We start from the raw sequence: 27,738 nt of genomic DNA on the forward strand, positions 1-27,738 counted from the left end.
TGCCATCGGCCCATTCAAATTTCAAAAGAGACCGGAATGAATAACAAAAGACTGTCGATCCCTTATTGTCTTTTTTTACGAACCAGACAGGGATTTATCACGAGACGACAGTCAAATATATACATATTATATATATATATGATTCGTGTATATAACTAGCATGTGTGTACCTATGTAATTTTACTTTTTTACCGTGAGAGCCGTAGACACACCATTTCCACATTATTATTGCGTTACACGCATATAGATATTTACTTTTGTATATTATTACTTATATATTATAATATTATGTTGTACCTGAGTGTGTATATGTTACAACCAAATACCAAATTCGTTTAATCATACAAATGAAAGCAAATTCGCCCTGGAGTATCACATAGTATTCACAATATCACCCTGCCACACACGTTCGCATCTATACTATACGTAGAGTAGTAGAGCGCTCTATTGAAATCTGTGTGAGTTTCACACAGAGGTCGTCATAATATTATATATTATAACTAGCTGCATCACCCAAATTTACCGGAAAAAATTAACAAATATAAATATAAAATATACGGCGCTATATCGGAGTATATCTCGAGTTTAGGGTTCCTCAGTTCACAGGCGAATTGGCATCCGCCGTATACCACGTTTTGTGAACTAATTCGACCAAGATCGGCAAATGTGATTTATTGAATATAGCACTCTGTATGCGCTTAAAAATATACTCTCTATACATTTTCCTGATATTTATAACAACTATCTTTGACATTTTCGTCAAAATCGGTCACAAAGTTTTTGAATTTATTAGGTATATAAGCTACAAAAACATACATTAATATCAAGTATTTAAACGTAAATTTAAAAAACCCTATATCCCCGTTGTGTCCATCCGTCCGTTATGGTTACCACTTACGATTAAATATAATTACAATTGTTTGTATATTAAGATTTTATAACAGTTCTATTCAAAGTAAATTCATACTGGTGCCGTCTGGTACCAAAATATAAAGGTCACCAAATTCTTTTAAAATTGTATATTATGGAATTATAGTTTATTGTGTTGTGTTAAAATACGTTTGGAAACTAGGAATTTAGCACGGTAGCACGCTTGCAGAGTGAGCTTTCCTCATCTGTAGGTACCAGGTACCTGGTGCCTATATACATATACATATACATATAAATATATAATATATTATATTATTAAAGTCTCTTGTATTTCTGTAACCAATGACCACCCTATGTATAAACAAACAAATATTCGATTTTCATGAGCCAAAACGAAATTTATTTGTGAGCCAACCTACATATAGCAACCTATGAGGGTCAAAAACAAATCCACAAACACTTTTTACTCTCGAGGAATACGTGTGCAAAATTTGGCACCAATTGATTCAGTATAGTCGACGAGATTACCAAACACTAACAAACGCACAATCATTTTTATACATAATAATATAATATAATATATATATATTATATGTATACGCAATGATTACACATCATAATAAACGAATTCCAGTGTTTCTTTAAAAAAAAAATGAATGAAAATAATCTATAATATGTAAAACAATGACATTATAAACAATCCGAGTATTAACATAAAAATCGAAAACGTAAACGCAATTTGAACAGGCGAAATTATAAATATTTTACAGTTCGAATTACAGTTACACGTGTGGGATTTGTGATATTTTTAATTTCGCCAACCACACAATAATAATAATATATATACGACACGTAATAATAATTATTGCCAATATAGTGGGTGTATAATATATGCACAGTTATCGAAATGCGCACAATGTTCGTATCTATCATGATTCTGACCGACGCGCGAATAATACACAGCACGTCATAACCCAAGTCACAACGATAGAAATATAGAATAATATTATACTCATATTATTATAATGTGTATTATAAGTTATAACATACAAATTATTTTAATATACCGTTTCACTTTCACCGGTTCGAGTTGGCATTTCCCGGAGAGGTCGGTATCGACGGCGATCGTGTACGCGTCATAATCGCGAATCCGAGGATCGCCATACGCATAATATTATAACATATTATATGCACTATGTAGGTACATAAACTGGGTACCTATATAGTACATGTACTATTATTTTTATTATTATTATACCTATACACAAATACAATACAGGTACACCACATTCGATCCGTCGCAATTTGTCGATCGATAGTCGCCGATAAACGCACGTGCCCGTAATATATTATATAATAATTGTGCTCGCGTGTACCGCCGTCGCAGTCACAGTTCGTATCGAACCCGGGCCGTTTTCCTATGCACTTGCGGCGGGGCCCGTGGATCGCGCAGATACAAAAAAAAAATGGTATAATATTATTATTACTATTTTTTATTATTATTATTATTATCATGATACAGTGTACCTTCCTATATGACGTATAATATTATAGACGACTGTTTGAACGAGCGCGCGTTCTTGCCGGCCGGTCGGTAAACGTGGGAATGCCGATACGGATGAAATCTGCGGTCCCACGGTAGGTCACCTGTTGCCGTCGGTCGAGTCATCCGGACGACGCCGACGACGACCACCGCAAGTCGTGTGCACCGATACGCCCTGCGCCACGTGCAGTAGGGTTTTGCAACCAGTCACTGTGACACGAAACGAGCGTGTAAAATGTGAACGGATGAAAAAAAATTATTTTTAATCTTTTTATTATTATTATCATCATCGTTGTTGTTGTAGTTATTACCTTTTTTCCCTCCGTTCGATCGTACAAAGACCGGGTTCTATATATTTACGTTTTGGATCATGCCGAATGCACGATTATTGTAGATTCGATACTTCAAAAACTTTCTCCAGAAATTGCTTCATAAGCTAAAAACGATGATGATAAATACAATTAGATAAGAGATTATTAGTACGAAATTATTAACGAAGTGATATTTAGGAAAACGATTTATCATAACGATAAATCACCGGTCCCTGAAGTAAAAAATAATTTTTTAGATCGGTTAAATTGAGAATAAATCACATAGAATTATGAAGAATAATCTAAATATCCCTAATAACTCGAGTGGAACAACAATTAATCTTATAGGATACACAATCACTTTTCATCAATGGCGCTTAACGTATATTGTTATTTATTAATTTAAAACCAGTATGTCCACAACTACCATTCAATATTTTGACCTTTATGACACATTTTACATTGGACCAATATCTTTGTGTAAATCTAAAAAATGAATAATAAGTACAATGGTTTTAAAATATTTAAACAATTAATAGGTAGGTAGAATATAGGTGAACTTAGCTTTTTAAATATTAACATTATATTATAATTTTGAATGAAATATGTTCTGTCTTAAAAAATATATCTATTATTATCTAACAAATAAAAACTATAAACTGCATATTTCATATTTTATGAATACTATATATAAATATATTATTTATACTCACTATTAACAAAATGTTTTTATTTATATTTATTTTAAATGATTTAATCAATATAATATGTCATCATTCATAATTTTCAAATACCAGCTTAAAATCTATACATTTAAAACATTATACGACACATTATAATATAATATACGAGATGTTATAAACATAATCTTACAGAAACGTATCAACTTTGATTTATAATACATAATTATAGCATTTTACGATATAAATAATAGCTCTATGAAATATGTTGAAGCTATGTAAGAAAATTAAAAATAAGTGACAACACAAATTTAGAATTAATTATTATATTTTTTTTTAAATAAAAATTCGTTCCATTGTAAACATAATATATTGGTCTCAACAGTCACATATTGCATTCATATTGTAAAGACGTATTATTGGTATTATAATGCGAATTTTATATCAGATATTTTACTTAGATTAAATAACGGTTATAACCTATAAGTGTAGGTATTGTTTTCTTTTATTATTATAGTTGTTATGAATAACTCTATTTCCTGACACGAATAGGAAACGTTAACTTGTACACATAAAAGCAAATCCACCCCCATAACATTTCAATAAACAATGAAAATAATTCGGTTATAAAGATTTGGTATACTTTAAACGTGATATAAACTGTAGATAAAACGTTCATTAGGACAGCACAATATTCTAAAAGTAATTCTAGTTGTATATTGAAAACAAAATGTATAAAATGTTCTATGGGTGGCATTAAGTTTGACTTGAAAATAAAATTTAAAAAAAACACACTCAATGAACAGGTGGTGCGGTTCTTTTTAGTTTTTTTTTTACATATGTACATGAAAACATTACTATATAGTTTAGTAAAGACATGTACCTACTTATTCAATTTTTATTTTTTACAATACACTAACACTTAAATGGTTCATTAGACTTTAAAAGCAAAATATGTTCTCGAGAAAAATATCCATGCAAGTATATTACGTGCATTACACAGTCTATAATAGAGTGCTATTGTTTAACTTATAATGTTTAACCACTATTATTACAATATAAAGTTTGCATACTTCCAGACAGCTGTGCGATACATATTAAAATAAAATATTACATTATGGTATATCATATATGTAAAAACGTAGATATAATGAATTAAATTAATATTTAATGAAATATGACGTTTATACTGGATTTTAAGGTAACAGTTGACTGCTTTAACTTGTGTGTTATTAAAAAAAAATAAAACAATTCTATACATTTTTGAAACGTAATTCATCCTACGTACTTTATACGATATATTTTAATCTTTAAAATAAAAACAAATTACATTGACTGTAATATTTCTAGTTATTATTTAATGTTTTACCAAATTACCTACCTATGTACAATTTCATATATTTAACTTTATATAAATTAAAATTGTTAAATACATTTTCGTTTTGTAGAATATTTATTATTAATTGTGTTCAAGTATAAAAATAATTTACTTATATAATATAGTAAAAACTAAGTACATACTTTATAGTTTGTATACATATATATGCATATAATAATGAAGAAACAGTTATGACTTATAGTTGTAACATATATATGTCGTAGGCCATTTGGAAAATTAGTCTTTTTGCTAAAATACTAGGCTCTTTGCAGTTGGGTATCCCGTTTGCGAACTACTTAATATTTTTCCAAACAGCCTGCTATTTTTCAGGCCTATTAGTCAACAGCATTTAGGCCTTTTAAGAACTACAATCATTATAATATGATAATAACCATTTTCCCTATTTTCCGATAAACGTATATATTTGTTTTGCACGATATTTTGCATATATAACATGTAAACTGAATAAGTATAATAGGGTAATTTATTAATTGTAGAAACAAAAAATAAAAACTGCAATAGAATTATTATAACATGTAAACTTATTTACTTTGATCAATAACGAGTATCAGTGAATTTTAGTTTATTTTAAAGTTTTATGTAACATGTAAACTGAATTATTATATAGTATTACAATCATTATAATATGGTAATTAAAGTAATCTAAACTTCTCTGGACACCGATACTCGTCATTGAATTAATGTAAAAATAATGTAAGTACTGTGTTATTATAAATAATCCTTAAAATAAAATAAGTAAAATTATCATATTATAATGATTGTAATACTATATAATATGTTTATAATTCAGTTTTCATGTTATAATAATTTTAAGGCAGTTTTTATTTTTGTACAATTAATAAATTACCCTATTATATTTATTCAGTTTACATGTTATATAAGCAAAACAAATAGATACGCTTGTCGGAAAATAGGGAAAATGGTTATAATCATATTATTATAACGATCGTAGTTCTTAAAAGGCCTAAATGCTGTTGACTAATAAGTCTGAAAAATAATAAGTAGTTCGCAAACGGGCACCCCATTGCAAAGAGCCTAGTCTTTTCGTAAAAAGATTTATTTTCCAAATGGCCTAAGACATATATATGTATTAAAATACAGTAAATGTATTCAGTATTTGTGATTTATAATAAGACATGTGATAATTATATCTTGAAAGTTGCAGGTATTTAAAACTAAAACGGAAATAGAAGTAATAACTAATGAGTATATAAACTCTTAACTCATTATTTTCATAATACAGTTAAATAAAACGTTAATCGTACACCAGACACCTTCGTATTATTATTATGTCTAATAAAACTTGAATAGTAGGATTTGAACAGATTTTAAAAACAAATGAAGTTTTTTATTAAGAATTTTACAAAAATGTACGTATATTATTTATTAAAATATATTGTATTTATAGATTTTATTAAACAATTTTGTGCAAAACGTTCCGTAGCTTATCGAAGTTAATTTTATATTAGATATTCTTATATTATTAATTATTATATATTAGGTCCAATACGAAAATAATAAGCTTAATAATATATTATATAACACTAAATTTCCCCGAGCTGTAGAAATAAAAATACACGTCCACCGCGATATAAGCACATAATATTATATATTATACTTGATTTCACCTCCCTGCTCGTGGTAAAAATAAAAAATAATAATAAAAAAAAAAATTAGTGCGTATATGGACTAAGACGCGATTGTTATAACAGTAATATTGACGGAGCAGCTGCACCCGTGTATACGCAAAACACACGTACCTACGTAATAGCGTGGCTAAAAAGGGTGAGGGACTCACTCCGCAATGTGACGGTATGTGAGAAAACGATCGGACTAAGGTTCCCACCTATAAAAATGTCGCAACAGTCAAAACACAAACGCGAACAAGAGGCGAAACTGACCCTTCGCAAGCGATGACCCCCTCCCTTGTTACGTATATATATTATGCCTATTTGGCTTTTGAATGATAAAAAAAGGGTTCAGCTTCTTCCTTTCTAAAAAAAACTATATTTCGTATACCTATTGGCTAAGCGGTAGACAGTATAGGTAGGTTGGTAGGTACCTATTTATAAAATCTACGTAATATAATATTATTATACGAATGAGTTTAAACACTTTAAACTAGATAATAAAGCATTTGCATTTTTTTGTAAAAAAATGTGCTTTATTCGCAGATACAAAAATATATAAAAATAATAAAAATTAAAAAAAAATATATATAAAAAAAAAGTCCCTACTTAAAATTCTCATTCTAGGACAGTTTGTTCAGGCGAGCCCTAGTCACGAAGCACACAAACGATACAGCGTGGAAACCAATGTACAGCCAAACCATGGTATAAATGTGTGGAATCAGATTGGCTACTTTAAATTCATATTTATCCAAAACTTCACTGCCATCCATCAGGCACGGTACATCCGGATCTTCGCTACATGCTAAAGTCATTATATACAGTATATTTCAATATTTTACTTGCGTATAAAAATTAACAAAGTAAAATGTAATCATATTTTAGGTGCATTATTATTTACCAATGTAAGTCACGTTTTGCCAATGAAGGATAGTGAGAGCTTCAAATCCAAGTTCAAACCAAGATATCTTAACTACCCAATGCAAAAACCATGGTACACTCCTAAAAAATATAAACTATTATTTATAATAAAATCTTAGCATAAAAAATATGAAACATTCTAACATAATATGTTATAATGAGACAAGGGACTATCGTCCAATTCAAAATTATGTCTATTGTATCAAAAATAACACTACTTTTTTATAAAATAATAATTATTACAAAAAGATTATTGTTATTCTTTATTTTTCAAGCCTACTATGCCATAAATGTTTTTAATTACACAGACATTTATTGCGATTTAAAAAAACTTAAACATCTTAATTATTTAATTAGTATTTACGTACTAATATTGATATTTTGTATAATGATGCTATTCAAAACTTAGATATCAGAAAGTATTTAAAAATGTTTTACTAAATTATATATCTTTAAAATATCGTTATAATGACCTGAGGTTCACAAATATTCCGGACAGGATCATGATCACATTGTCAAACGGCTGGACAAATGTTAACGCCAAAGATAAGGATCCAAAAATATTGTTGAACATGTAACCTATATATATATATAAACCATACGAAAAAAGTTATGGTAATTAGATCTTAGGTAGGCACTGACGTTATAACTATACATAAATATACACGTGCGCTTTTATGTTTGTGTGTGTGTGTGTGTGTGTGTACGTTTATATCATTATATATATTTATAACATTATGACATATATATTAGCATAATATTGAGAGTAATATTATCAATATAGATTATATTTTATACTATACGTGAATACGAACCGCAAGAAGTGGACACGGCCATTACCAGAATCGTGATGATTACCGTGAGAAAATATCCATACAGATCGGTTTGCATACCGGCCATGCAGTAAACGATTGTCGTGTACACCGTGGGCTCGATGATCAACGTGGGGATCTGCACGTGGGGGCCATCGGACAGGACAAAAAAAAAAATATCGGAAAGAAAAATGTAAAATCCGTAATAACAGTATTACACAGTATGATAATTAGTGTGTATAAATAACACATAATATTGTCGTCGCCGCACGTTATCTGTTCGATCAACGTACCTACCCATATTAAAATGGTTGACGGACAAGACACTTACGAAGGACAGTATGTTGGCAATGTAGAAGGTCGGGGCGTCGTAAAGGCCTGAAGTGTACTCTCTCCTGAACAGGGGCAGTTGTGTGGGCAGTTGATTCATCACCGAATACATGGGCGTGAAGAAGTTCTCCGTGATTAGCATAAAAAATACGCCCTGCACCGATTGTATGCCGACTTGAGTCTGTTGCATTGTGCCCAAGTAACATAAGCCAACCATGATAGCGATCCCCTGTAAGGAACGAAATAGTTAAGTAAAAATCATTGTATCTACGTGTTTATAGAAACACATTTAACCACTGTTAACTTTTTAGTACCTATTGATAAATATAACATTGCTAACTTTAACATTAGTTAGAGAAAAATTTACTTAAGTATAGTTAATCAAATCGATGAATGACAGCTAAAAGGTATAAGGTCTATAATTGATATAATTTATAACCTTAAGAATTATATTAAAATTCAATATGGGCAAGACAAAAGTTTTATTTTATGAATTACCTACACAATCTGTAAATTATTTTATTCGTAATAAACTTAAATAAGACAGTTATATTATGGTGAAAAATAAAATAATAAAACTAAAAAAAGACAATATCCTTGTTAGGGAATTATTCATTATGAGCCCCCATATATAATAAAGAATAGAAAAAAATAATAAACGTTAAAATTTATTTTCATTTCAAATAAATAAAAAACCTATTTGAATTTATTTTTTAATTAGGATAAAATATGAAGAATACTTTTTATTTTTATTATTTTTTTTTTTTAATGATTGAAAATTAAATAATGATCTAATTTTAGCGAGATTAACTTTTCCCTGTAACTTTTTCTTGAAAATAAAACTTATGGTTATATATGTGGGTACAACATACGTTATATTCACCGGTAAAGAGTTATATTGCCAAATGAATCCTAAATGTAATTAATGTAGTCGAGTTGTGGAGGAATTATCAACTCTTAAATCAACGTTTAAGCCAATTATTATTTTAATAATCAAATGCCAAGGCGCCGCCGTATAATGACACTGCATGCGTGAGTATGGGTAGATAAACAAGTTAAAATATAGCAGGGTTGTAATTATATTATTATATTTTTCGTATCGAAACGAACAACGATTATAACTATATATATATATTATAAATAATCGTATGTATATATATATATATATGTATACATACAATTATCTACATAATGCGAAAACGATTGCGTTTTTTAAACGTCGGCGTGATAACGAAACCAATATAATATAATATTATATAGAGAGAAAGATTTAGTGAAATCGAGGAAAATCGTACGACGTGTGTTTCCCACGCTTTATACGTACTTATAATATATAGGTAATAGCTGGTATTGTGTTATATATATTTAATATATATATATAAAATACCTATTTATAATATTATATACACGAGCGCACGTGTGTGTGTGTGTGTACGGTTACGACCGAGGCGGCATTATATCGTCTGACGGAATCCGCGCCGTCACGCAGCCGCGTCTTTCGAAAGAAATGAAAAAAAAAAAACACAGAAATGATAAACAAACGACTACCTCTCCGACACGTAAACTGTAACGCGAGCGCCTAGACGAATGCGCGCGTGCGGGGCACACGTGGGAGACTTTAATATTATATTATTATTATTATTATGGCACAGACGCGTTCAATTTATACACAACATAATAATAACGATAATATATTATAATATAATGAGGTATGAAATATGGTGTAACGATTCGTGTTCATAAAAAAAATATGCGTTCTTATTTATTTTCACGGGGACGTCCCGCCGCCGCACACCACGAGTGGCGGCGCGTCGGGGTCACCGGTGCGGTACGCGTCGCGGGCGCCACTGTGGGTACAGCACCGGAGATTGCGTGCATCGTGTAAATTTAAGCGCGCGGACCAAGGCGGTTGGAATTTTTTCATCTCATTCCCCTGTACGGGGTGATCTGTTTACCGCGAGACACTCATTATTTCAGAACGTACACCAATATTATTGAAAATATTTCTTTTACATAATTTCAAGTCACTACAAAAACCATATTGTTGGAAATAATGAAAAATTTATATTTTTTTTATGTTTTTACTCTTTTGAATTTTGAGCATAGTTGGTGTTTTTTTTCATTTTTTAAAAAAAAACTGTATTTTTTGTCTTAAACTGATTTTTTCAAAATAAACTGATTGAGTTTTATGCAGTTAAAAAAAATGTTTTAAGCAGTATATTTAAAATAACTTAATTTTAATTTAATATGCAATTTATTTATATTATGCCAATATGCCGTGTTCTAGTGTATATGTTTCACTGTTTATTTATTACTTATTTTAAATCTTTAAAGTATTTGAAATGTATTTTAAATATTTTCTGAATGGATGTTTTATGTGGACATTATATTATGTAGGTACCTATAATATATTCCCTATAAATAAAGACATTTTAAATTTGGTAATTTATTCAATAAAATTTAAAAAATAAAATAAAATGAAGGATGGTAATAACTAATAGATATAATTTATTTAATACTTTAACTTTTTTTCTGAAGGATATCTATTATTATTTAATAACCAAAAACACACAATATTCACTTGTATTTTACACAAGTTGTTTAAAACATTGCTTTTGAGTTACAACATACATTTTTAATTTCATATTTCGAACCAAAATATTATTTAGAGTGTTTCGATCAATAAAAATAAAATTTCAGCTCAAGTACCACTCCGATACGGTCATATTATAATAACTTTGAATATTTAAATACTTATAAGTTACCTATAACGTCTTGAAAGTAATTTTAACTCATCAACTACTCGTCCAAAACACCATTCATATACATCAAAATACTACAAAAAAAAATAGTGTGCTTTGGAATAATGAATCAAAAATGCATGTTGTCGTTAAAAAATAAAAAAAAAAATTATCAATGATAATGATAAAAAATAGTAAAAATATAGTTTTTTTTTAGAAAAATTTTGTATTTTAACGACTTAAATTCATGCAAAATAATTTTTTTCAAAAACGATTATAGTTTTTGAAATGATGAGTGTCTTACGTTAAATGTATCACCCGGTATGTCTAGTGCGTATATGTGTACCGCCCTAAATAATTATTATTATTATACCTACTTCATGCACATAGACACATACGTATAGGTACAATATAAATATATAATATGTGAAATGTGTATACTGTATATATAGGTATTATTGATACATGTCTTGTGCGGTCGTGTAAACGTTCTTAAGCGCAATTATGTAGTGTACCTGAATCGAGTGCACCTCGCCTTTAACCGATCATATGTACAATAATCATATGCCGTGTTTCACGAGATGAGATTATAGGTTTACTATGTATTATTACACTATATCAACACACTTTCTAGATCAATTATCGTGTGTTTTAAGAAAATGTTTTCGTGTAGTTTTTTGGGCTGACTACTAATAGGTAAATGATTGCGGCCTGCGCTGCATACATTATTCAAAAGATAGTTGTCTTTTTTTTAAACAAAAATAAACATTTAACATTTACAGCGTGTCTCAGCGTGATATTAAAATTGGATGACTTTTCATCAAATATTAAGTCTTAATTCCAATTGTTTCATAATTTAACTCTAAATAACTCCAACGTCTATGAACTTATTGCTACATAGTTTTTACTACCTATCTATTATCATTTCGTTATTATTATTTTATAACTTTATTCAAAAATAATTATAATTTATAATACATGAATGTATATATTATATATTCAAAACGATTAAATTAAAATTTAATATTTCATAATAATTTTACTCGTATAATTTTATAAAAAAAAATCTAGATACTAAAAAGTTTCTATTCTTTTATACGGTTTTATCCCTATATGGCTTTTATATTAATCTATAGCTATACATCGTTCGATACTTCTATTCGTCCCACTATATACATCTAAAATAACTAATAAAGGACTTAGTATAAGAAACAAAAAAAAAATGTCGCTTATAATATCGATTATATTCTGATATTTTTGCAACTTAACGCGTAAAACAGTTTACATAAATACGAGTACTGAATAACACATAAATAAATCTGCGATTCCGCATAGTAATAATTATATTGATATATTTTAAGAAAAGTGAAAATTGTTGAATAACAACTAACAACAAGTGCAGTATTATTTTAGTAGATTTGAATAATATATTATATACAATTCTAATCGCCCTGAATTTAAAAATACGTATTGTTCGCCGTGCATTCCATTGCGGGGGGTCCACGTACCTATTACCATAGCAGAGCGTCATTTGAATAGGTATGAAATATATTAAATTTGTAAAATATATTCGTAAGTGCACGCATTACAGGTACCTAGGTATTCACAAGTTACAACCGTACCTACATAATGTGTATCGGATACTCACGACTTTTTGCAAAAACCTGTGGATGTCGATGGTGGGGTTGCGGACTTTCTCCAGAAAATATCTTCCCGTCAGGTGGTACAGTTTCACCGGCCAAAATGGCGATAAGCTGTAAATGATTTAAATACATACGGAAACGTATTAAAGCTTATAGTATACAATGTCCACATAATATAACATATTATATTATTATTATATAGGTATAAGTAGGTATAGTATAATATAATATAAGCGTAAACTGTCCATTAATCCAACGATTACAACATATTATATACCTACTGGCGACACGAAAATAATATTGTCATGGTAGAAACGTGTCTCTGTATATAGGCAACTATATAATAGCTGTATATAATATAGAGGTATCAGTATATTGTTGTTATTGTTGTTGTCGCAAACTACCAGCTGGTATGTAGGTATAGGTATAGTGTACGAAACGCAGGCTATAATATATGCTTACGTTTATTTAGGCCCTTAACAGTATGGTAATCGAAGGGTTTCGTATAGTTAGAAAATAGCAAGTAAAACCTAGGAACGTACCTATATGTCGTATTATAATATAATATTATGTATTATAGGTAGGTATACGTATTATTACATTTAAATATGTTTCTTCTTCTCGCATACGCTACCATAGTAAATTATATATAATTGTACACATATTTTTGAATTATAAGCAAATTTTACTTTCTACAGTAAGAAGAAAAATAGAACACATATTTTTCATCTCGAACAATACGCTTGTGCATTTCCTTTGTTTTTTCCTATTATCGAACAAAACTAAACTACAAAATGTTGTCACGATATGCGCGCGCATACAACTATTCCATTGAACGACGACGTCTTATTCAGTAGACTTATCATGTGACTATGAACATCATAATATGTAATGTACACAATCTATAGCTGATATCGTTAGGTTCGGACGAATCGTGGTTGCAATAGGCACACCAACTCGTCATATTATTAAGGTATGTGACATCAACATGACGTATATTATCATAATATTATCATTTATCATAGTTTCTACAAAACACTAATGATCTTAATATTTAAGTCTTGTAATAACGTTCAAAATATTAAGGATGATAGGGGCCGGAACTAAGTATAAATATTTAAATAAAACTTGACTAAACATCGAGATATTTAAAAAGATACATAAATAGTAAAATTGTCAAAACATTTCAGATTCAGATCAAAATCCAATTTTTAAATTATATACATCGAATAAATAGTTTTTCCTTAATGTTGACTCGTCCGGTATAGTCCGGAAAAACCAACGAACAATAGTAAAATACTTATGAAACACTTCGGTATTTGTAAAATACAGAAATATGCAATACACATCAAAAAATGACAAAATGTGCAAAAATATGCAAAATAGAACTTTGTATTCTGGAACTATTGACTATAATTCAAACTTGTAGCTTATCTAGCTACTTTTTGGACTGCTAAAAAAACATGCAAATGATTATAAATCTGGGCCCTAATTATAATTATATAATGTGGGTGCATCTGATACTAGCTTAAGAGTTAAGAGTATAACATTTATATGATTTGGATTCAAAATTACTTGTACTCAACTGTAGAATCTCTAATATTATACAATGTTTTACTATTATGTAAAATGATAAATTACTTAATATAGTTAATAATGGTAAATATAAGACTCACTGATTTCGAAGTACTGATAAACTTGATGTATCCTGAAATTAAAAATTGTGTACACCTTATCATATTGTAAGCATAAATTCTAAAACAATGTACATCCTTTATAGTTTATACTCAATATATATACAACAATAATATATACTTACGAAATATATTTCATTCGTAATAGCATTTTTTACTATTTCTGCGTGTTTACTAGCTGCAAATTCATCACAAACTGTATTTACAGATTCGTTACTATCTGATAATATTTTCATAATAAAATCTGCTGAGTTATAATTATCGGGACAGCGATAACTAACACTATAATATAAATAATAATCAATTAATAATCAGTATTCTCGAAAAAATAATTATAATTTTTATAGTGTTTCATTATTATTCATTGATACAGCAAGTGTTTTAATAAATATTAAACTAAAAAATAGGGTTTCTATGAAATTTAAATACAAATTACAATCAATGCAATTATACATTAATATAGATTACCTACATAATAAACTGTTAATTCTTACACTATAAAAAGGGAATTGAGATTTTTAAAGTTTAAACATTGACTACATTAGTGCCATAAAAAAACACTGTCATCTACTTAAAAAAATATTTGGTGATAATTATACTTGAGATTCACAAATAATTATTTTACCTTTCAAAAAACGAAATCGCCTTGTTGGGTGGTCCTGAATAGGCGATTCTTCCATCAGCTACTAAAATCAACTGGTTGAATGCATTTAAAAGCTCAGTACTAGGCTGATGAATTATACAGACAACCGTTTTCTTTTCATTAGACACTAATCGTTGCATAACTTTGATGACTTTTTGAGCACTGTATGAATCCAACCCTAAAATAAAATATTCACATAATCACATAAAAATATGTCCAATTAATTAACTAAAATTATAAAAATTAATATCCAGTGTCACAACTATCGCAGGTCGAATGTATGAGCCTCAAATTTAAACATACCCGGTCCTTGGATAATTTTTTTTAATACAATGTAAGAGTATACTTAATTATAACGTTTTAGAAAAATTGTTTATTCAAAAATTAAATAGCTCCCAATAATTCCTGTAACATTATTATTACATATTATGATTTATAAATACCTATGTACTTATATTTGAGTGTACTAGTGTAGTCCGATAATTAATATTAATTTTTAAAAGAAATCATATAACAGTCGAATCACCCCGTCCCCCTGATATCTTGTCTAGGTCAACATAAGATATACCTACCACTTAAATACGTCTCTCATTCCCGACCTTCCCATGATAGTATACAGTATGTTTTTTCAAGCATGCTCAAAATAATTTCTCAACACATTTCAACATTTTTATGCTTAAAGCCTTAAATTATGAATTTCTATTAGGTACTATTTTTTGGAATTTAGAATTTTTAGGCTAAAATGCTAAATTATTTAAACTTTTTGAAAATCAGATGTGGAAAATTATAACTTTTTTCGACAAACATAATATATCACGTTTCTTAAAAAAAAATAAACAATAACCACAATTCTTTTTTAGTTTTTGCTTATAATAATATAGACAGGAGTATAATAAAACAAATGAAAATTATCACAGAGTTAAATCTACACTAACTTTATACCTAGACAGTTTTTTTTAATAATTAATAACCATATGCGTCAGTTTTCTGTTTAATCCAGAGGAAAATCGGTCGCATCACCATCCGTCATGTCATCGTGCGGTTCAATACTCGATAATTTTCGCAATTAGGTTCAGTGATACGGCCGGCGAAGTGAATCTCAGGGAATCTCTTCAATAATACCCACAGTTGGCATATATTTTACCCTAACTATTCTGAGGGACTAGTATCCGAATTTAGTTTTGAGGGACTAGTATCCGTTGGACGTGAGTGTCTTAACTACGTTCCAACTGATTTAGTGCACGTTATTGTTTTATTCATGCAAGCACATTTTAAGCATATTAATAACATATGCAAAACATATACCAAATTAATTCTTAAAAATAGCTAGGTAGGTAAATAATTTAAATCATTAAAAAAAAATAATACTTTATATGTACCTATGTTACTTATACCTATAATCCGTAGAAGATAGATATAATAAATAATAAAACAAATTAATAATACGATTATAAATATAAATAGCGGTCAAGGGATCTGATTTTTGAAAAGTATAAAAAATTGTTGTCATGTTATTGACAAAGTTCAAGTTAAATATTAGGTACATCGTATATTGCAGGTATTATATCTAAAATATTACTACATATTATAACTATTGTAAATAATATTATACCTAGTAAAAGAGGGTTGATAAAGATTTTGCGGGCTTCGGCGTATTTGGGGCAGTTGATCACTATATAATATGCTCATAATATGACGTAATTAGTAATTTTGTAAATGTTTTTATAATTTAAGGCAAATTATATTAAATCCGATTTTATTGTAATCGATGAAAGTGATTTTATTTAAATTATTGAATTCTCGCTAACAGAGAGCACTATAAAGTTTTTTTAAAAACAAAAATTGATCCCGACGACAATAATTCGTAAAGTGTTAATATTGTGACAATTGGGTTCGTTAATATTCTGAATACACAAAAACAAATTGAATTGTTTACAAAATTCATCAAACCTACAAACAATTTGAATATCGTAAAGAATACGTCTATCAACATTCCACGAATAATAAATATATATGCCTGCAGAAACCAATGCAAAAAGATTACGCAATAAAAGTTGAACAACTGCTATTTATATTCTTATCCAAAAGAAGATGAAAAAACTGTATGAGATAGTCTTATGAAGAAAGGATTGAATTCCAATCTCCATGTTAGTACCCACATAATATGTCAACTATAAAAATTAATAAAAAACGTTGTTTCATCATTTTACAATTACCTTTATTACCTAATTAGGTAACTACCATTTAAATTTGTTAGATTCTTTATTTCTTTGTATATAAATAAAAATAATAACATAATTCAAAAAATATAATTTGATAGGTACCTACCTAATTATTATATAAATATATAATATTAATTTAATTTTTTGTCAAAAATGTTATTTTGAAATTACCAAATGTAGGTCGGTAGGTAATTAAAATATGCTTGCTAGATTAATATTTAATATGACATGTGTCCTAATTTAGTTAAGGAACGTAGAGAAAATGAGCACAGCGGAGTCTATAACCGTATAGTGCCACACCTCAGTTAGAGACCCTAAATACACAGACAGACGACAGTTTCAAACGATGCACAACTGCTACAAATTTGTTTACCAATTTTTTGTTGGCCAATGGCCATGATTTTAAAAATGGTAAATACACGTCACAATATAGTATGTATTTTACGTTCGTAATAGATTTTAAAATTAGAATACACGAAACAGTAAAAAATATATATGAATATATGGCCACCAGTACCTATTTGTGGATGCAACCGGTAAATCTCACTGATTTCAGACAATCGTGGTTTAGAAAATTGCAAAATGTGGATTTGTTGAACTTTATATTGACGGACCACGGACAAGGGTGATGAAGAATTTTTCAATTATATTTTTGATCTTCCATTTTTCGAACACGATTAAGTTGAAGAGTCATTTGTTTTTGATTTGATATAACTGATATGGCATCTAATTTTAATGGTCTTTTGTGATTATTTAACAAAAACTTTATATTTAGGTGTATGCAAGGAATAATATTTCCTCTTTTTCTGTGAGTGTCATCGTCAGAAATTATAACAAAATAATTTTGTATTTTATTTATAATTTTTATTTTATGCAATGAATGTGAATTCCTCTATTTTGTTTTAACGCGTATTGTTATTATTCTCATGATCTCATCTATCACTATACACATTAGATGCTCTATATAGGTCCTAAGGTTCAAGTTGACACGTATATAAAATAAATATCCTTAGTGTTTTTTGATTAAATTCAATTTTTTTATTATTTTACCTATACATATAATATAATATTATATATTTTTGAGTTCTTTGTATTTAATATTTTTGAAATACCTACATTTTAATTGTATTCATAGGTACATTTATTTTTTCAATAAATTGTTACAGTTTGGATAATATTTTAGTTGTCACAGTAAAGTTATTGTACCAGTATAATCGCAGTTTATATATGTATGTTTTTTTTGTCACAGTTTAAGTACACATAATTGAGCTTTAGAAAAAGGCTATTTTTTTCGCAATTTATCATCTTCGATAAACATGCGTGATGGGTTTAGCGGTAGGTATAGTACTATAGTCGTATAGGTATACTGAATTTCGATTTCAAAAGATGTTGCACCGTCGCCAAAAAGCGTGTTGTTCCTTCGCACACTCGTTATACTGGTTTCCATATTTCGTTCAGCGTTTTGCACAGTTGCACATATTGTTTATTTTGATTTCGTACGGCCATTTCGCAAGCAAGTGTGTAACAACGGCGGCGCATCGTTGAAAATCGGTAAATTTCACGGTTTTGGAAACCCATGAGCTACATTTTGCCGGCGTACAGTCGGTCTGAAATATTCATGATTCAAGTTGATGACAAATGATAAAAGCGCATTGTTAACAAGGGTCCCGGGAAGTTAATCAGCTACCTATTAGAAATTGGACATATTAACGACATTTAAATTTTTAAATGATACATTTTTTAGCCAATATAGTTAGGTGTATTGATTAAAATTTAAGGAAATTAATAGTGTTTTACTATGGTATTTTATATACAATTTTTATTATCTAATATGACACAATCGATGACCCTATAATAATATAATGGAAACAAAACCGTTGTCGACTCAGAATTATTAGGAAGCTAGTTTTCAACAAGTATGCGCCTATGTCTACGGAATACGGAGCAATATGTCCAATAAAATATGTTTACTTTTTTTGGAGATTGTGGTAGGTACCTACTGTTCTTATTAATAAATTTCGACCGTGAAAAAAATTAAAAACGATTACGTAACTAAAATTGTTAGTACTTGTTTACCTGTTGTGGGTTCGTCACAGAATAGAAATGATGGGTCGGTAAGAAGCTCAGTTGCGAACGACACAATTTTTCTCTCGCCACCCGATAACGTTGTCTATAATATAAAATATATATAATATAGGTAATAAATAAGTTTAAATCATCCTGTTATAGACTTTCCATTTAAGTACCTTTCCATTTTCCCCACCAGCCCCAATTCTAGTATTCGCATATTGACCAAGACCTAATTCTTCTATAACCGCCGTTACTCGAGCTTTCAGATTTTTGTCAGTTGTTCTCCTGTCCAGTTTCAATTTAGCCTGGAACAATACTTTTTGTAAGGAAAATTGAATGAAAATCACTCGATGACTTACCATGAAATGAAGGTGCTCTTTTACGGTTAAAGATCCAGAGAATAAATCGTGTTGATACATATATCCAAAATTGTGGCTTTCAAAATTTCTAACAGAAAGACTTCCTATTTTTGCTCTTCCTTCAAGTTCGATTTGGGCTTCAAAAATATTTCAATAAATTATAATAGAAAAATATACAATATAGGTAATTAAGTGTATATTTTCACATCTTAATATAGAAAAAAATATATTACCTGGAAGTTTATTAGCCAGAGCAGCCATCAAAGTACTTTTTCCAGCGCCGCTGAAATTATATTAATTCTTGTTAAATTTAAAGAGGTATAACTTATTAACAAATTTTGGTTTATATACAAACCTTGGCCCCATGATGGCTACAAGTGAACACGGAGGTATATATCCTTCGACTTGAAAAATAAATAGAATGTGTTTATAATAAACATTAAAAATTTAAAACACGAGATCACGTCCATCGCGGTACGTTTTAAGTTATAATAATATTATAGCATACTTATTAGGTATTGTAACTTGTAATATTCTATGTTTGCATATATATAGTAATTTGATCTGTAGTCTGTAATATTGGATGGTCAGAAGGCTTAGATGTGTACTTTTTTATGTGCCCATATATTTTTCTTGTGAATAGATGTAGGTATGTTTATACTATAGGAAACCGAACATATATGCACAAATATGCATACAATAATTGCATGGTAATAAACATACCTACTACTATATGTATTGTATTGTGCAAGTATAATATCGAAAGAATTTGGTTAAAAATTAAAACAAACTACCTACTCACTCAAGTTATAGCTAATAAAATGTTTCTCTATTATGAACTATCAATTACAATTTATTAAAATCATATATTAAGATAGATATCATAATTTTAACAATCTGCAATTTAAAAATAGCTTTTAAAAAATGTCTAGATACAACCGTACTTATATATTGGCTTTATAATATACTTATATTTACTTATAATAATGTATCAATTAAAAAATCAGTTGGTGTATATTTAAAAACTTGAATTAGGTACCCTTTGTAAATACCTAATATGGCACAGGTAAATATTTGGCAACCTCCCTAACCTAAATACCAATCACACTACTCATACCTACTTAAGTAAATCAAGGCTTAAGCTTTGTCTATAGCTTAATATTAATTTAACATAGTACAGAAATAAGTATTATTATAAAAAGTATTTAAAAGATCTTAATCTTAATCATATTATGTACGTATGATTGCACAAAAAAACTTAAAATTATAATTTATTTTCTATTGTTCATTAGTTTAATCTATATTATAATAATGTATTGTTATGTTAAATTGTGTTGTATTGAACTTGTTGCATCCGCCACAAGCTATGCTTTGGGGCGGCGTCATAAATTGTATTTACTTTTAATTTTTGATGTATCTTTATGTAAATATATTATTTTGACAATAAACAATATTATTATTATCATTAAATAATTAATGTTTCCCGCAAGAGAATAGTATATTACCTAACGTTAGTATTATTGGCGCTGGTAAAATAAAAAAAGTAGATTAACCTCCTGCCAGCCTACCTGGCTACCCACCTATTAACTAATAAATGAAATTTAATACTTGTGGTATCTTTACGTAATACGATAACATAAAATAACATTTAGTTTCTGAAATTTAAGAATTAGATTTTTTTAAATGGTTTTACCACAACAAGAATTTTCGAAAGCTTATTATTGAATATACTTGTAGTTTATTCTGTAATTAATAAATATATTATTATTTACAGTTCCTAAATAATAAAATTAAAATATTGCAACTAACATTTAAAGATAAATTGAATTGTTATCATTTATTAAATCTATTTATAAGATGAATTATATAAATGATATTTAATACTTTTGTTGGGTTTAATGTATTATATTCAAATACTTTTTATTTATCTGTAGCCTAAAGCCAATATATAAGTACGGTTGTATCTAGAAAGTTTTTAAGCCTTTAATTGACGGCTAAAGTACTGGTGTCATAGGTAAAAGTGTAAAATAATTATGAAGTGATAACATATGTGCAACAGATTAATTTAATTTACAATGGAAAGGTTTAGATAGTTGTTGTTGTTCAATGTGTTTATGATTATACTACATCTAAAAAATTGTGATTCGCATCATAGATCACTTAGATGAATAGTTTTCTAGTCATGTAGGTTATGTACAGACGATTCGAGATGTCGTAGATAGATACCATTAGGTAGGTACCTAATGATAAACGGCTTAATATATTTGAAGCATCTTAAATATCAATGGGTTATGTTTGAGTACCTATATTTTAATTATAAAAAAATAAAATTAAACATTTGGCCGATATACCTAGGTACCTAGTTATTGGTAGGAGAGGAGACAAAGAAGGAACCTTTTTTTTATTACTTATTGATGTGAAGAATTATAAATAAATATTTTCAACATTTAAAATGCTCTCAAGGAAAATTGAAATGAAACTGAGTAGGTACTACAACTGCTAATATAGACCGTGAAAAATGCAAGAGTGCCCACAAAGAACGCCACTGTGAATGAATTTAATTGAAAGAAACTAGGTCCTAGGAAGGTCGTGGGTAGATAACCTACTATTTTCCTTACATTATTGGGAATGAAATATATAGATGCACTAACAATTATATAAACTAAGTAGGTATAGGCATAGCACATTTGACGTTTGGCTGAAGCCTTCCTATTACAATAATATTGAATAAGCATAAAACAATTTAGAAAATGTTTTGGGGGTTTCCCCCTATTTGCGCCGATGGGTAAAGGTAATAAATGTTGTAACATTTAAACGTAAAAGTTAGGTAGGTACGTGCATTTATTCATATTTCTTACCTTTATTTAACAAAAGTTTTCTAGTGGTGATGCTCGAACGTAACCACCGGTCTTTTTTAATTATTGCGTGTACGCTCAAATTTTCCCAATAAATTGGTAAGCAGTTTTCATTGTTTTCACCCTAAAATAAAAACGTCCGTAAGTGTAATGAAAGCGCGTCACCGAGTATAACACAAAACATTTTGAAATTACCCCATTTTTTGCGCATAAATGGAGAGAAGAGCCTTGATCGTCCGGCGCATCTGTGTTGAAAAATACCGTATACGTAGACGCCAAATCCATTATTTTTTATTCTTATTTTTTTTTTAAATAAAAATGTTCTTTTCCTACTGTTAACGGCTTTACCGAGCTGATTGCGATTGAACTCTGTGTAGACTACTGAAACTATACAGTTCATATACCGGAGCCATGTAGGTGTTCACCGTGTGAAGCCAAACACAATTAAAAAGTATCAATTGCATTTTTGAATTATATAATAATATAATATTAATGTAGGTATATTATGTTGTTCAACAAAATAACAATTTTGAAAAGTGGGAAAGTAGGTAAAGCGAAGTGGGTTAGCGATTTTTTCTGGTCCAGGAAATATTCAAATACGTAACTTTTTTTACCACTCCTCCATACAAAAAGGCATTGTTTTGATTTATATAGGTACCCGTTCCTTAATTTTGAATTTCAGCATTGGTTCGGTCTCAGCTTTAAATTAGTAAGATCTCCCGAGTTGAACTTAAAATTTTAACATAATACCTACATTTTTCAATATTTATATAAATTAATATCTATTTATACACATATTAAAATGTTGTTTAATATTTAAGAGTGATTCAACTTTCTAAACCTTTTAATTATTTAAAGAAATACATTTTTTATATCAATATTATATATATGATATATCTGTACATCACCTTCTCATACGCACGGCTGTATCGCGCACATCTAATCTATTTTAAGAATTATATAACTGTACAACGAAAAACAGATTTTAACAAATATTGAATAATAATATTTATCATATAAAATAAATTTCACATTTGTAAATATTTTATAAAACAAAATAATTGTTTATTCACCCAATGTTCTAATTTCTAATTGCAGGGGAGACGTTGACTCTTTGTCTCCTATGACGCTTCGCCACTGAATATTACCTGGGTAGTAAATTTACTCCATTTTATATTAAACTAACTAACTAAGTTAAACAAGAACTGCTGAACTTTTAAATTGCTATATAAGACATCACATGAGATGACCTCTTTGTAATGTATGTGTAATAACATAGGAAAAAATTAAGACATTTTTTTTTTGTGTCTTACACAAGAGTACACTAGAGGCGTAATCACGATGTTGGCGCCCCTTTTTTTCTTAGTTTCCTATTACTCTTTGTCACAAAAAAACTTTTAAGCCCGCTCTAATTTACAATTTACTTTTTCTTTGTTAAAAATGCAGAGCTTGAAACCGGTATAAAACCGAAACAGAAAAAAAATTGGAAACAAGAATTAATTTCAAAACCGAAACCGGAAAAAATTGGATACCAGTATTTCAATTAAAAACCAAAATCGAAAATATTTAAAAAACGGAATTTTTTTTTGAAAATCTTTGTATCTTGAGATTTTAAAAAGTTTACTTTACACAACAGGCAATTCGAACGCTCGATCTGGAGATTCAAAAAAATTAATAAACTAAGAATGAACGTAAATAATCCAGGACTTGAAACTTGCATTTATACTTCCACTAATAAGAGAACACTTTAATTTTACCAATACCACTCCATTTATTCCTAGTAAAAAAGTCAACCTTTATAGTCAAATAAAACAAATAATAATTTTATACTTTAGCCTTTTTTTATGACAATATAATAAAATTCATTATATATATATAATATATATATTATATAGAAATATGTATAGAAATGTAAAAGATATTATAGGAAAGATACAGGTCATCAGTTAATATATAATTTTTCAACAAATCCAATAAAATAAAAAATAAATAATTTTTTTTTTTGGTGACGATGCCCTTTTGAAGACAAAGCATTTGGCGCCCCGGGGCAATTTCCCTCCGCCGCCCCCTAAATATACCACTGAAGTACACGACTAGGTAGGTAGGTCGTAGGTACCACATCATAATAGTTAAACCTTTATCTGTATTTCACCAATAATGAGATTAGGTAGGTACATATTATAATATCCGCAGTAGGTGAATTGATTCCCGAGTCCTACTTTATGTATTAGTTGATTACCGGTTCATTATTAAGTATGTACAAATTGATTCCCTGGTCATCAAAAGGGGTATGTACAAGTTGATTCCCGGGTAATTATATGTCACGGTATACTGGTCATCTTATTACCAAATACCAATTTTTAAGAACAATGTGTTACAAATCTTTACCAAATTAATAAAAAATTTTAATAGGAATTTTTTACCTACTAAATTATTTTTCTCAATTTTTTTACTGATAATTTTTTAACAAAAAAATTGAATGATTTTCAAAATATAAAAAACTAAAAACAACAACATTTTTGAGAAACTTGTCAGCCAACCTCCTCGTGGTTTTTCTTGAATTAGGCGAATAAGCTGAATATTTGGCTAAATATTGAAAATCTATACTATAAAAGCAAGTACATATTTTGTGTTACGGTTTGGCTCCAAAACGGCTTGACCGATTAGGCTTATTTTTTTTTTTTGTCAGGACAAGGTGCTTATGAAAAAAATTTTAGGATAATCCACCGGATAAGTAGGTCAAAAATCTGGAATCTGGAAGTCAAAAATACAATAGCGGCGCCATTTGTCCAGGAGAAAAATAAACATATTAATAATAAATATTTGTTTATTGTAAGGTTGCTATTGGTTATGGTTGTTATAATTTTAGTTATTAATTTTGAAGAATTTTGTCAAGATAAAAAGAGGAAATCAAACTTTGACCGCTCCACAAATGGTGCCAAGAGGATGCGCTTATCTAGGAACAATATAGTTGAAGATTAAATTAATAACATGTCCGCTGTATATTTGAATTAATAGTAAAAACAAAAAACTTGGTATAACTTTGATACTTTAGAGTTAAATTATAGGTACACTTACGAACAAACGACTATAATATGACATAAGCACCAGTGGTGCCAAAATGGCATATCATTTGCGCCAAAATTAATATTTCATATAAATAGTTATTTAAAAATGTCATACATAATATACATACAAATAAATATAATTTGAATAAATCGGTTGATTCGATCATATCAAAAATTGTCAATAATAAACTGTTAAAATATAATACAATATACTATATAGTTCTAAATTTACCTAATATCTATTAAGCGTGGCCAGTGGCGGTCAAATGATTTTGTCATGGGGAGGGATATGGCAAATTTTTTAACATATGCATTATTTTATCATTTAAATTATAATTTATGGTTATGTCTAATATCAATCTATAAAATTATGGTAAATACAAACTTTATTTATTACTTAGGTATACAGACTCGTGGACATTCCCCCCCCCATTTTTTTTTTAAAGTTTACTATTTAATAATAATATAAATATAAATATATGAAATTATTATTTTGCCTATTTTCTAATATTTTCAAATATTTTCATAAATATAATAAATTAATAATTATAGATGTATATTTTTGATCAACTGAACTACTTGAATCAAATTCAAAAGCAATTATTAAATTGACAAACGGGTATAGTCTTAACAAAAAAATATGACTAAAAGTTAAAAAATAAGTGTTTAGAAATAACAAAATAATTAGTAATCAAATGTTTTTTACAAAATGTATCATTTTTTATGCAGGAATTTTTAGCTATTTTTATTAATTATTAATTATATTTTATTGTATGCTTATTTTTTTTTAAATTTTTTTTTTTAAGTAGTTCAGTGGATCGAACATATAGATATATAATCTATTATATTTATGAAAAAAAAATGTTTATAATAATATTATATATTTTTATATTTTTAAAAAATAAATAATTTCATATTAAATAATAAATAATATTGTATAATTAAATTCAATATTATTATGTATTAGTCAATAATAAACTATTAAAAAAAAAATGGGGGGAAATGTTTAAATGTCCTTCTAGACCGAAAACAGTCGGGGGAAAATCTCCGGGGGGTAAATGTCCATTTACCATACAGACTTTATAAATATATTATAGTATTAACTATTTTTTATTATATTAGTAAATCTATTTTTTTGGTTTTTTTTTTGCTACTTCGTCCAGTACTTCGTTGGATGTTATCTTTATAACCCCACGATGAACAGCTATAGTAAAAATATTACTACTAAATCCACAACTTGATTTTCTGTAACGATATTAGTGATCTTACTTATTTTTTCATCCACCGAGCGTTTAAAAGTAGAGCAACTTGCATCAAAATAGCTTATTAGACATAGTAATTGTGAAAATATAAAAAGACAAAATAGTCAATATTACAAAAGATACCGACTGTATAATAGTAATACACTTTAGTACACTATACGGACACAGTAGAAAACACGAGTATGAGAGAGTAAAAAGACGAATCACGGTGATAGCTAAATATTATGAGTTATGACAAATAATAAGCAATCGATGTTTCAAGTTTTCAACCAACTAATGACCTGGGTCTGGAGGTACGTAATATTGTAAAATACATGGCTAAATATATAGGTATGATCGCAACTTTGTGATACGCAGGTGTCATGGCCGCCACTGGCAGTGGATTTTATCACTTCGATTTATATGCTGACAAAACGGTGAACGGCCACCTAGATCCCCATCCAAATAGATCCCCGTGATCTAAATGACACAGCGGGATCTAATTGACAGGGGATCTAAATGACCATAGGGAACTAGTTGACACCATCCTAGTTGGGGATCTAAATTACCCATTTAGCGTTTAGATCTCCCTTGGTCTACTAGATACCCCCTCTGTGGCGGTAATTTAAAATAACATTATAAATTATATTAAACTTATTTTATACTAAACGACAAACGTATTGTTTTTTCTTCAACAAATGATTAATT

General features: G+C 28.7%; 1 protein-coding gene across 2 annotated transcripts; it reads right to left on the reverse strand.

Moving 5' to 3' along the window:
* Window positions 1-3,773: 3,773 nt before the first annotated feature.
* Window positions 3,774-27,244, reverse strand: LOC132939574 (protein scarlet-like). Of its 2 annotated transcripts, XM_061006821.1 has the most exons (17): window positions 27,059-27,241; window positions 22,917-23,108; window positions 22,725-22,845; window positions 20,222-20,270; window positions 20,100-20,149; window positions 19,867-20,003; window positions 19,684-19,812; window positions 19,514-19,607; window positions 15,198-15,393; window positions 14,698-14,854; window positions 14,555-14,586; window positions 12,884-12,989; window positions 8,496-8,723; window positions 8,168-8,303; window positions 7,826-7,931; window positions 7,333-7,433; window positions 3,774-7,236 (listed from the first exon to the last, which is right to left on the reverse strand). In XM_061006821.1, the coding sequence occupies exons 2-17, from the start codon at window positions 23,004-23,006 to the stop codon at window positions 7,055-7,057; spliced, it is 1,914 nt and encodes a 637-aa protein (XP_060862804.1). In that variant the 5' UTR covers window positions 23,007-23,108; window positions 27,059-27,241; the 3' UTR covers window positions 3,774-7,054. The 2 variants fall into 2 exon arrangements, 1 of the variants encoding a protein (XP_060862804.1); XR_009663990.1 differs by lacking the exon at window positions 7,826-7,931 and having other exon boundaries at window positions 7,098-7,236; window positions 27,059-27,244.
* Window positions 27,245-27,738: the final 494 nt, after the last annotated feature.

Source organism: Metopolophium dirhodum, chromosome 2 (assembly GCF_019925205.1).
Source record: "Metopolophium dirhodum isolate CAU chromosome 2, ASM1992520v1, whole genome shotgun sequence".
Lineage (NCBI taxonomy): Eukaryota > Metazoa > Arthropoda > Insecta > Hemiptera > Aphididae > Metopolophium > Metopolophium dirhodum.

Bases quoted from the DNA above. Each gene is read 5' to 3' on its own strand.
- LOC132939574 (XM_061006821.1), bottom strand. From the start codon at position 23,006: ATGGATTTGGCGTCTACGTATACGGTATTTTTCAACACAGATGCGCCG. The intron at 20,150-20,221 runs GTTTGTATATAA...ATATAATTTCAG, and splicing joins GTAGCCATCATGGGGCCAAG to CGGCGCTGGAAAAAGTACTT. The intron at 7,932-8,167 runs GTTCGTATTCAC...ATATATATATAG, and splicing joins GGCCGTGTCCACTTCTTGCG to GTTACATGTTCAACAATATT.